At 36.4% G+C, this 13132-nt stretch overlaps 1 protein-coding gene across 2 annotated transcripts in view; it reads left to right on the top strand.

Annotated features, from left to right (window-relative positions):
- The first annotated feature begins 20 nt into the window (after nt 1-20).
- fam124b (family with sequence similarity 124B) overlaps nt 21-13132 on the top strand; it is a 39178-nt gene continuing 26066 nt past the window's right edge. The window contains exons 1-6 of one of the 2 annotated variants that reach the window (XM_088078839.1): nt 21-1176; nt 1568-1599; nt 3915-4130; nt 4525-4920; nt 5093-5289; nt 7745-7907. In XM_088078839.1, coding sequence (XP_087934965.1) covers nt 1106-1176; nt 1568-1599; nt 3915-4130; nt 4525-4920; nt 5093-5289; nt 7745-7907 — 1075 coding nt within the window. In that variant the 5' untranslated portion in view covers nt 21-1105. The remainder of the gene's footprint in view (nt 1177-1567; nt 1600-3914; nt 4131-4524; nt 4921-5092; nt 5290-7744; nt 7908-13132) is intronic. The other variant, XM_088078838.1, reaches the window with a different exon arrangement.

Genomic DNA, 13132 nt, shown 5'->3' with positions numbered 1-13132 from the left:
CCCACATAGACTTCATTGACAGACAAAGACCTCTGATTGAAAAGTCAAATATAACAAAATGGCATTTTCACTTGAAAACAGACTGAAGGAAAAAAAGATGTTACTGTGAAAAGAAGCAGGATGAAATATTTCAAAGTAATGATCTGGATTCTAAACGTTTACAGGAGTATTTCACATCATACATACATTTTACATCTGTATTTTTCGTGCAACTGTTTATTCCACACTGAAGGTCATCTCCTTGTTTGTTTGCATTACTTTGTGGGTCTGATTTTATGTAACTTTCTCAGCATTATTTTTTTCAAACTTTTTTTATTTGTTAATTTTCAGGCAATTTTCTTCTCTAATTTCATGCTATTTTTTATTAAGTCCTCTTAAATTGCTCATTGCCTTCTTTCCATGTTTTTGAAAGAAATCACTCCTATATGCTCAGGTTTCAAAGGGTTACTGTTACACTCTTGAGTGTCCATACATGAAGGTAGGGTGTATTGCAGGACTGCTGTATGAGACTACACTAACAGCATACATATAAACACTGAGTGCATGTCTTTCACAGGTCGTCAAAACGCGGTGAGCTCCAAAAGGGAGTTTAATGCTCTTAACAAGGTATTAACAAACAATGTCATTTATTTTCAGGGTTTTAGAGCCTCCCCTCCATACGTCCTTGCCACTTTTAAATCTGTCCAACCCGTCTGGACTGTCTCCTTTGTCTCCTCATATTGTTAGACACACGCCATCTGCTCCGTGTTATTATAGGCGGCTTTAGATTGAAAGCAGCAACTTCTTCTGGTCCCTTTCGCCCAGACAGGAGCTTCCTAAACACAGTCCAGCGTGCATTTCCTCTAAACTTAACTGGGGACACCCTCCAGTTTTTGGGTTTTTTTTTTTGTCTTGTAACATTTTCAGAGTCCATACTTTAACATAACGGAGTGTGGTAGCCTGGTGACGTCAGCGTCCCAGCAAGAGTCCCAGTTTTTTTGTGGGGCAGACTGTGGAGAGAAATCAAGCAGGATGGTTTTCACTCTCAGTCCGCATTGCTGCAAACAACGCTCAAACTTTCTGTGGATATGGCTCAACCAAATGTGAAAGGTGTAACTACCGGACAATGTTTCGAAGAGCAGCTGTGTTAAAGAGAGCCGAGGATGAAAACGTGGACTCCGGAGCTGAAACTGCCGAGTGAGTCCAATGTTTGTCTCAGCGTTAGCAGACGGGGCTAACGTTAGCTAGCCAACTTTTAGCCGTTGAAGCCACAATGGAAATTAATTTTGACCAAGACAGCAAAACGTGAAGAAGCGAGCATTACAAACCAGCTACTTAACCGTTGTTTTAAGCATTTAGCGGTTAATTGTACGTGTTTGTAGCTGTTGTGCTCTTTGCGTTTTTTCCTCATAAATTGGCTTTTTCAGTTTATGTTGGCTAACAACAGATAATGTGTTGTCATGGTGACCAAAGGGGCACGTTTCCAGACCAACCACCACAAGATGGAGACAGATTTTTGTCTGTCCTCCAGTCAAAAAGTGTTTGTCAATGAATCACTCATGCGCCTTTTATTCTGTGTCTCATTCAGATCTGACAGCAGCAGGATGTCATCATCTGGCAGTAAGTATTCACTGAACAAACATGGTGGAGGGCACACACATTCATAAAACCTTTACTGGTGCTGGATTTAAAAAAAAAATGAAATGAATCTAAGGCAAGAGTCAGGCAATGTTTATTTTAATCTGTCTCTTGTGAATCACCTAACTTTATGAAAGTACAATTTAAAATTACAAGAGCGCATCTTTAACATCTGTATGAGTGAAGGGATACTCACTGAGGCAAGAATCAAACAAAAGGTCTGCACACTGTAATTAAATTATAATAATAATTATTATTATGATGATAATATTTCTTAACTGCAACGTTTAAATCTAAGATAGATCTTCGTCAGGCATTTTCAAATAAACACAAAACAGCAGGCAGTGTGAAGACACAAACACATTCACATTCATCTCTCAGGTGATTGTGAATTAGAGAATACATGGAAAAAGTATCTACACATTATCTTTAAAACATATTTTGGAAGATTAATGTCACTTTTTTTTCTTTTTGCTATATTTCTTTCTGCTTTTTCCCATGTATTTTTTTATATTGTAGTTTTATGATTAGTGTTTTTTTCATGATTTGTAGTATTTGATGTGTCGTATTCAGTATATCCTTGTTTAGTATTGCTTTTGTTGTTGCTGGCATCTCTTCGTGGAGACCTGTTCTGTCCCCCATGTCCCAATGTCAGAGGGTGCCAGTAAGCTCTGCTCTGATTGACCTAATCTGATTTTTTCAGTCAGATTAGGCCAGATCAATTAAATCTTAATGCCAACATTATGTGAAACTCCAAGACCAAGCTGATGTTACTATTATAATGTCATAAGAGTTTATTTTGTGTAGGTGTGGTCATATTGGTCTCCTGCTCAAGTAAAATGTCCCACTTTAAGCCCAGAAGAAGTTTGTGATATCACAGTGCTAATGTTTCTAATCACGAAACATTACAAAGAAAAACCCTGTAAACAGTCTTGGAGAGTGAGGCACTGGTTTTGTAGTCTAGTAGTGGTGATACAGGTGATGAGACACACTAGAGTAGTTTCATTACCAAACACAGTGCAGCAGTGTTTGTTTTGGCATTTAACTAAAAACTTTAAAAAGTGTTTTCTTGAGTTTGTCAGCTGTAATGTGACAAGCTATGTCATACTCCCCATTAATCATGATACTGGATCTCCTAACTTCAAAGTTCAAAGTTTTAGTTAAAAGCTATGCATAACAGGACGATAATACGACAATGATAACTTTATTTTCTTGGTTAGTAGCAGTGAGCAGCAGAACGACTGTTGTAAACATTAACAATAGGAGAGAGTAAGAAAGTGCAGCTGGTACTAGAATATCAATACTGCAAAAACTGAGTATTGAAATTAATAATATATTTAGAAATTATATGTATTGATAAATTGACATTATTATCAACTCAGCTTTCAATTTTATTGTCCCCTAAAGGGAAATGTGCCTTCCAGCTGGGTAAAACAAAACACAGAATCAACAATCACACAGAGTCAGCCATAAGAAACAGTGACGTACATAAGTGCAAAAATACTTTAAAGGACACTGATAATAAAACCGTTCCTAAAACCATCGTCAGATGTCCACAGTGAAAAATGAAATGCTTCATAATGGATCATTTCTGAAATGTATTTGTATAATGGCTTGCGTGATAAAGGCGTTTTTTATGCAGTTGGATCTGGCCTTTGGCAGTCTGAATCTCCGGCCAGAGGGTAGGAGCTCAAACTCAGCGTACAGAGGATGCTCAGGGCACTGAACGATGTCTTGAGCCATAGATGTTACTCTCTTATAAAAGGTTTGTCAATTGTAAAGAATCTTCATTATTTGCTACACACCCCAAACTGGTTGAGCTTCTGGAGGAAGTGTAGTCGCTGCTGTGGTTTTTTTACAAACTACATCTGTATTTTCACTGAAGGACAACTTACTGTTAATGACAACACCCAGGTACTTAAAACTTTGGATGCGCTCCACTGTCACCAATTTCAGTACTCTTAAAATTGGTGGATCTATCTTCCTTCTAAAATCTATACACTTATCTTTAGTTTTGGTAACAATCAGTTTTAAAAAGAAGCTGTCACATTGTTCCAGAAAATAATCCACCACTGGTCCAGGTGCTGTGCATTGACAGCACTTCTCCCCATGACGAGGCAACTGACCTTTATGTTGGAGTTGGTGGTGTACCTATTTAACTAACAGGACAATTGTTATCCTTTTTGTTAAAAATGTTGCATTGTCTGGTTTTAATAGTTGCTTGTTTGCACTTGTCCAAACTATTTTTGTACACTAATACACATTGTGTGTGTGTGTCTGTCTGTCTATAACCCCAGTTGAGCTCATGACTGGTCGGGTCAGGCAGCAGCGGCAGCAGCAGCAGCAGCTCCTGCTAATGAACTTGCATCTACTGGCCAACCCTGGAGACTCACTGCTGCTGCAGCACACCCTGGATCGCCTCCTCCGCTGGCTCTGCCCAAGCCTCCGCATCTTCCACGTGTCAGAGAGGGCCTCCCCATTCAGAAGTTACACCCGCCTCTGTCCTGTGGCAGGTAAGGATCTTTCTGCTGTGGTCTTAAATTTTTTATATGTTTGTGTTGTTATATATGTAGTATAGTTAAAGTATAGTTATATATATAGTCAGGTATTTAATTGGCAGGAATGAAAAAAAGTGCCCATAAAACCTCATAACACATGGTGTAGATTTTCTTTCTCTCCACAAATAGGAAAATAATAATTTCAATATGTGAGAACAAGATATGTTTATAGAAATTCAAACCATTTTGATGCCAAGAACCCCCTCAAATGTTGTGCTCTTAACTGAACACTACATTTACTTTGTGTATGGAGTTGAACATGCCATCCCACAGCAAGCTTTCCATGCTAGAACTGCATCTGTTTTTATTCAGTTGATTGAGTGTGCGTCTTTTTTCCATTTTTTTTCAGGCTATCCTTCTCTGGCCATCACCTTCTTCCTCCATGAGGCCTATGGAGAGGAGCGAATCCTCAAAGTGTTGGACTTCTTTCAGCGTCCGCCCTGGCAGTACCATCACACTGAGAGCTGCGGCAGCCGAACTGGGGGGATCCACATCACCTCCAGCAGCTACCCTGCCAATGCCATGCTGCGGCCCTACCTCCTGCCCAGCAGAGACTTCTACAGTTTGGGTGCAGGCATGCCTGTGTGGGGGGTTCGACCAGTGCACTGTGGAGGAGAAATACTACGCGTGACACTATATAGTGGATATGACAACTACGAGGATGCTGTGCGACTCTATGAGACAGTGTTGCAAAGACAGGCGGAGGAGCAGAAGACGGGCTTCTGCTGGTTCACTCTCCACTCAGGTACACCTTAAAAGTGTTGCCCTTATATTTTCATAGTGTTTCTTTTGAATGAATAAGAAATTTGATATTTTCATCTCAACATTTTCAGCTTTAAGGCAAAACTTTTTGATTATACTACGAGGGAAAACAAAAAGCAAGAAAAATAACACAAAATCACTTGTTTTCCTCACAGAGCCCGGGCTGTGCCTTCAGCTGGCTTTAAAACAGTTGTCACCAGGGGTTCGGGTGGAGCCATGCAGCTCTGCTGTGCTGCAGTTCAGTGTGGAAGAAATTGGCCAGCTCGTCCCTCTGTTGCCCAATCCCTGTACCCCCATTAGCACTACACGCTGGCAGACAGAAGACCTGGATGGCAACAAGGTTCTCTTCCAGGTAAGTGCGGCTTAAAGTACACTGTACAATGTGCCAAATGTGCACATGCTTCATGTTGCCTGACATTAAGGCTGTAAGTATAGACAAAGGGCCCTCCAACAGTTTGTCAAAATGGTGCCATATGCTTATATACACTTGTAAAGGCAAACCATCTCCATCATAGCTTCTTTTGTTTTTATACAGCCATCAGTAGCAATCTATAACAAAATATGCTGTACAGCGTTCCCACAGTCATGAAATTTCTGGAAAAATGATGAAATTACAATTTTTTTTCCAGGCCTGGAAATGGTTTTGATTTAACAAAATATGATACATCGTTTGGCTACTGTTTAAAATATCTCTTAAAAAACCCTAAACATGTATAATATTATGCAGAATAGATTGTATTACTGAATCTAGTGCTTCACTGTGTGTTTGTTATTAGATCTTAGTTTTTTATCCCTCATAAAATGGTGCAGTCTTGATGTTTTGCAAAGTACTGCCAGTCTGGTCTATTTGCAGATGCAGTTAGTTGGCAGCAGTAATGTAACTTGTAAGTAAAGATAGCAGCCTCTTGTCGTTTGCTTATCTGCAAATGGCTGGGAAGTTCATGTTTTTAAGCCTAATCATTGAAAACTGCTACAGTAAAGTCAGTGAAATGGGGTAAAATATTATGAAAAAGTTATGGAAAAGTTCTGAAAATTCATTGGTAAAAATGTGTGGGAACTCTAGCTATGAAATACATGTTTGTTTTACATTGCATAAACTATGAATAAGCTATCAAAATTATCCAAATAAATGAACAATTTCTTAGTTTCTTAATTATTTTGTCATATATAGTATACAGTGATGATTTCTGGGTTAGTAATTGTCAAGTTTTTATTTGCTCAGTGATGAGACGATAAAAGTTTAATTTAAGCTCATTTTAACTATTTTGCATCGCCGCCTGGATGTTATTGACGTGACTGTTCAGTTCCTGCTTTTTAATTGTATGTTTTAAATGCAGCTCAGTGACTGATGTTGTGTGTTTTGGAGGTCTTACAGTCACTATTTTTATGCACATGTTAGATATTTGTAAATGGAGGAAAGGCTGCTCCTTGATTCACGTAAGATTAAATCATGCAGTTTGTCATAAGTCAGTGTTATGCAACTCAACATTAAATGTAAACATATAGCAGTCTTCTGGAAGATTTACTCTATAATTATTTCAGCACAGAGTCTAAAGCGCAGATCTTTATTCTGCTATAATGTTATTTGTAGAACAGGAAATTTTGAACATAATACTGTATGTATCCAACCAGGTTCCTCCAGCTTGATTTGGAGGGAAAACAGCAGTTGTTTGTGAACTGAAGGAATGTTAATGTGCTGCCTTTCAGTTTTATATTTCATGTTATGTTTGACAAACCGATGATTATTTGACTTCAAATATATCACAGAGATGCTTTTCTTCCATTTCCAATTACCTCACAATAAACAAAGAGACAAAAAATTTAAAAAGACACTTCAGTTAATGTGGTGTATGCACAACATGCTTTTATTATGCAGTTCACACTTTGTAAGATGCCATTTTGGTAAGAGATGTCCAAACACTTCAAACTCCTTAGTGTAAATATAATTGAAATATATGTGTACAAAATTAGAGCATAAGTGATCTATACAACTCTTGGATAAGAGAAAGTATCACAAGAGCAATGTGAGAATTTTATATTAGAAAGTTAATTTTGACTGAATTTGTAATTGTATTTAATGTGGACCAATTTAGGTGCATTGTTATTGCAGAGGATTTTAGATTAGATATTTTTGTCCATATACATTTATGTACCAAATGATGAAGAGTTGAGCAAGTTGGGAGGGAAACTCATTATATGAGCGGCCGCATTTCTTCCCTTGTGCTACAAATTTTATAGATTGGTGTCAGTGTCATATATTAGGTTGGTAGGTAAGTTTTTTGCATTATCACATATAAAACAAATTTGATGAGACATAGCTAAACAAAATTAAACAGGCTTAAAAAAAATATATATATATATATATATATATATATATATATATATATATATATATATATATATATATATATATATATATATATATATATATATATTATAGAAAAAATGACCAGATATCTTCAGCATGTCCTCACCACTCTCTCTCATTTACATGTCTTTCATAAGCTCAGAATAAAGAAATCAAGCTTCCAACTGGTATTAAAATCATCTATTAAGAATCACGTAATTTAAAATTGCATCAATTTAATGATAACAAAACTGAAATACTTGCCATGGCATTCTTCCTGTGATTCTGAAATAAGAAAGGGATGTGCTTACTCTCTTTCACAGAACCAATTCAAAGCTGTCCGAGTAGCCATATGTATGATGCGTGTATGTTAATTCTGTCAAAGTTACTTAACTCGCTTAAATCTCTCTAGTCCTGGTGTAAATCATAATCCCTCTCCTTCTGTTTTTCTGTGCTGCAGGTGAAAACCCCAGCTCAGCCTCAGCGACCTCTGACCTGTGCTTTCCCCCTGACCTGCCCCAGCGTGTCCCCTCGAGGAACGCAGCTCAGGAGCTCAGGACAGGGACACAGCCTGTCACCCTGCAGCCTCACAACACCCCTGCCCTGGCAATCACACAGGCAAGGTAAGTACTTTGACATTTTAAGACATTTTTTTTTACATACTATACTATGAAGTTTTCTGCAGTTTTTTGACATGATATACTATGGCATTTTTAGACATTTTTTGACAAGCTATACCATGATATTTAGATTTATTTATATTTTGACATGCTATACTATGACTTTTTTAGCAGGTTTTTAGACATGCTATGCACTGATATTCTTAGGAGTTACTTTGACATGCTATGGCGGTTTTTTTTTTACATACTCTACTATGGCGTTTTCACCTGTTTTTTTGACATGCTATAGCAATACGGTTTCAGTTGTTTTTTTGACATGCTATACTCCATTGTTTTTTGATGTATACTATACTGTGCTATATACTATACTGTGGAGTTTTCAGTAGTTTTTTCGACACATTTTTTTTAACAAACTAAACTATGTTTTAAGCTGTTTTTTCAACATTCCACACTATGACTTTTTAGCAGTTTTTCTTGACATGCTATATTATGATATTTTGAGCAGTTTTTTCAACATGCTACATTTTGAAGTGTTGAGCTTTTTTTTTTTTTACATGCTATACTATGACACTTTTTGACCGAAATATACTATAGCTTTGTCAGAATTTTTTCTGACATGTTACATTATGATGATTTTCCATTAATTATTCAACATGTTATACTACCGTGTTTTCACCTCATTTTTTGCTATTTTTTTTCGACATGCTATGCTATAACGCCTTAGATGTGCTATACTATTACGTTTTCAGCCATTTTTTTGACATTCTATACTTTGACCTTTCCTCACATACTATACTTTGGTGTTTTGAGCATTTTATTCAACATGATATATTTTTACAATGTTCAACCCACTATACTACAACTATAATTCCAGATTTACATGCTATACTATGACATTTTTAGCAGTTTTTTTGACATGCTATAATATAACTTGTTTTGACATACTATACTATGATGCTTTCAGACGTTTCCTCAACATGCTACTGTTTTGTGTCCGGTCTGGGGGGAACCTTGACACAGCATACCTACGACTCCCTCACTCTCCCACTCCCAAGAAATGCCAGCTTCACAAAAGTATCAAACACAACGATGCAGTTTATTGACTTGGATGTGAGCAGAGCCCACTACAACAAACCAAAGACACTTTAAACCCTATGCTTACCTATCAAGAAAAATAATAGTCAAACAAAAAGAAAGGCCACTTACCAAGGCAAATATACTGAACAACGGGAGAAAACATTTACCAGAAAGGCTACTCACTCCTTGAAACTGAAAAATATGCTGAAATATTCACAGTGGTTAACGTTGTACAAGCCATAGTATTTAAAAGTATCAGAGGTATTAATCACAAAATCATCAAAATTACACAAACTATAATCGATTGGATGTGGCAGAGGTGGAGGGAGAGGGAGATCCTGAGGCAACTTCAGTTTAAAAAGTCCTCTGATTCAGGATGGGCCAATCCTGTGGCAGCCAGTACCTCTGGAGCAGCCAATTCCTGCCTCTCGACGACTACACAAGGACACACATACGCACAGAAGGGAGGAGAAAACGCTCTGGCAGAAAAAAACAGAAAAACCAAGATCGTTGAAACAACATGACCCCAGCGTTCATAACACTGTACTACGACATTTTTTGAAATACTATTCTATGGCGTTTCAGCAGCTTTTTCAAAATACTATACCATGATGTTTTTTGACTTATTATATTATGATATTTTTAGCCATTTTTTGCTACATGCTATAGTATGATATTTGGAAAAGTTTTTCGACATCATCTTTTGATATGCTATACTGTGACATTTATAAATGTATTCTTGACATGCTATATTGTGGCGTTTTAAGATGTCTTTTCAGCATACTATACTATAATGTTTTGAGTGTCTTTTTCACATGCTATTTTGGACAACATAATATAGTTTGGCTTTTTTGTTTTTGGTTGACATACTATAGTATGTCATTTTTTTTGTGCTGTTTTGGACAACATACTGTAGTATGACTTTTTTTGTGCCATTTTGGAAGATATACTATAGTATGCCTTTTTGTGTCATTATAGATGACATAATATAGTATGACGTTTTAAGGTTATTTTGGATGACATACTGTAGTATGACTTTTTTATGCCACTTTGGACGACATACAGTACTATACTATGACTTTTTTTTTTTTCGCTATTTTGGACAGCATAGTATAATATTACTTTTGTTTAATTTTGGACAACATGCTATTGTATGACATCTCTATGCTCTTTTGGACAGCATACTATAGTGTGACTTTTTTATGTTGTTTTGGCTGACATACAGTACTATACTATGACTTTTTTTTTTTTGTTGCTATTTTGGACGGCATAGTATAACATGACTCTTTTTGAAATTTTGGACAACATGCTATTGTATGACATCTCTATGCTCTTTTGGACAGCATACTATACTGTGACTTTTTTATGCTGTTTTGGCTGACATACTAAACTGTGACTTTTTATGCCATTTCAGATGACATACTATGCTGTGGTGTTTTTGTGCTATTTTTGACAACATGCTATACTATGATTATTTTTGCTATTTTGGACGACATACTATACTATGATTTTTTTTTTAATGCTATTTCGCATTACATGCTATAGTTTGACTATTTACTTTTCAACAACATACACTAAACTATGACATTTTTATGCTATTTTGGAAGACATACTATAGCATGACTGTTGTATGCTTTTATGGACCTTATGCTATAATATGACTTTTTTTATGCTGTTTTTTCGACCATATGCTATAGTATGACTTTTTGTGTTTTTTGGGACGACATGATACAGTGTGACTTTTTAATGCAATTCTTGGGTATTAGTTCTCATGCAAGGATCACCATTTTTGGGGGACTCTTGCTTGGGAAGGGTCAACCTTTGTTAAAAGTAGGCTATCAGAAATAAATCTTTTTTTTTTTTTTTTTAAATAATATGACATATAATATGATATAATATTTATTTACTTTTAATCACCCCATTGGGCACCAGTACCAAAAAGAGAAAATGATAACCATTACATGATATCAGTCTTAAAATACAATTTACTATCAGTTTCCAAACTGATAGTAAATCGCATTGATAATTAGATGAATTACTACAACCAAAGTGATCACAATAAAAGTAAAGAGAGAAGGATTTGGAACTCTAGACACAGTAGCTAGCCATTCACTCTCTTTTGTACAATTGCCAGCAGACAGTAAGTGTGATTCCAAAAAAAGAAAGCAACAACCAAAACAATGGTTAGTCTTATACTGTACAAAGTGGAAACAAAGGCCAAAAAAGTCCAAAAACCTCATAATTTAGCATGTTGAAAAAATGGGCAAAAATCGCATGCTATACTATGGCGAAAAATCTCAAATTTTGACCCGACCCAAAAATAGCTGAAAATGACATATTATAGCTTGTAGAAACGTGTTATACTATACAAAGTGGAAACAAAGGCCAAAAAGTCCAATAACCTCATAATTTAGCATGTTGAAAAAATGGGAACAAAATCACATACTATACTATGGCGAAAAATCTCAAATTTGGACCTCTCCCAAAAATGGCTGAAAATGGCATATTACAGCTTCTAGAGACATGTTATACTGTACAAAGTGGAAACAAAGGCCAAAAAAGTCCAAAAACCTCATAATTTAGCATGTTGAAAAACTGGGCAAAAATCGCATACTATACTATGGCGAAAAATCTCAAATTTGGACCCCTCCCAAAAATGGCTCAAAATGGCACATTATAGCTTGTAGAGACGTGTTATACTATACAAAGTGGAAACAAAGGTCAAAAAAGTCCAAAAACCTCATAATTTAGCATGTTGAAAAAATGGGCAAAAATCGCATACTATACTATGGCGAAAAATCTCAAATTTGGACCCCTTCCAAAAGTGTCTGAAAATGGCATATTATAGCTTGTAGAGATGTGTTATACTATACAAAGTGGAAACAAAGGCGAAACAAGTCCAAAAACCTCATAATTTAGCATGTTGAAAAACTGGGCAAAAATCGCATACTATACTATTGCCCAAAAAGTCAAGTTTTGACCCCTTCCAAAAATGGCTGAAAATGACATATTATAGCTTGTAGAAACGTGTTATACTATACAAAGTGGAAACAAAGGCCAAAAAAGGCAAAAATCTTTGTTACAACCTGGCTTGAGAGGAGAAAAGGGAAGCAATGACGAAACCTTTTTAATTGGTAAAATCAAAGTTATTTATTGCAAAAAAAATTGTGTGGTGAACAAAAGGCCAATGAGTGCTGTTAAATAAATATAACAACAGGTGATTCTAACTTGGAGGTTATTTCTTTTCTCAATAAATCCCATAAAAATATGAAAACATATCTAACTACTACACTAACTTACCAAAACCAGAAATACAACTAAACAGCACCAAACCAAGTAACGAATTAACAATTCACAAAAAGGTACTCTGTCCACGGTCTAAAGCCCAAGATCACAATATCTAACAAATCAGTCCCTCAGACTTAACAAAAGCATAGGGGCACACAATGAGGATGTCTCTCTGGAGACCAGAGATGCGAAGACTGAAGGTAGAGTCTGCTTCTTATGGGGTTGTATAGTGGTGCTCCCCTCCTGTAAGCTAATTTAGAAGTAGCAGCTGCACACCATCCTCCTCCTTGGAAGCACAGCACAGGTTAAGGGGAACAGCCTGCAATTTGCACACCACTCACACAGACACACACACACAAACACTTTCACACCCATACACATATACATTCTTCTCTCCAAAGCAGGTTACACACAAAAGAAGGGGGAACAAAGGCAAAGTCCAAAAACCTCATAATTTAGCATGTTGAAAAAATGGGCAAAAATCGCATACTATACTATGGCGAAAATCTCAAATTTGGACCCTCCCAAAATGGCTGAAAATGGCATATTATAGCTTCTAGAGACGTGTTATACTGTACAAAGTGGAAACAAAGGCCAAAAAAGTCCAAAAACCTCATAATTTAGCATGTTGAAAAAATGGGCAAAAATCGCATACTATACTATTGCCCAAAAAGTCAAATTTTGACCCCTCCCAGAAATGGCTGAAAATGGCATATTATAGCTTGTAGAGACGTGTTATATTGTACTAAGTGGAAACAAAGGCCAAAAAAGTCCAAAAACCTCCTAATTTAGCATGTTGAAAAAAATAACCAAAAATCGCATACTATACTATGGCGAAAAATCTCAAATTTTGACCCCTCCCA

This window comes from Plectropomus leopardus, chromosome 6, assembly GCF_026936395.1.
Source record: "Plectropomus leopardus strain MGB_pleo_1.0 chromosome 6, ASM2693639v1, whole genome shotgun sequence".
Taxonomy (NCBI): Eukaryota; Metazoa; Chordata; class Actinopteri; order Perciformes; family Serranidae; genus Plectropomus; species Plectropomus leopardus.
Note: the sequence above shows the minus strand (reverse complement) of the source record. Positions and strands in the feature narration are given on the sequence as shown.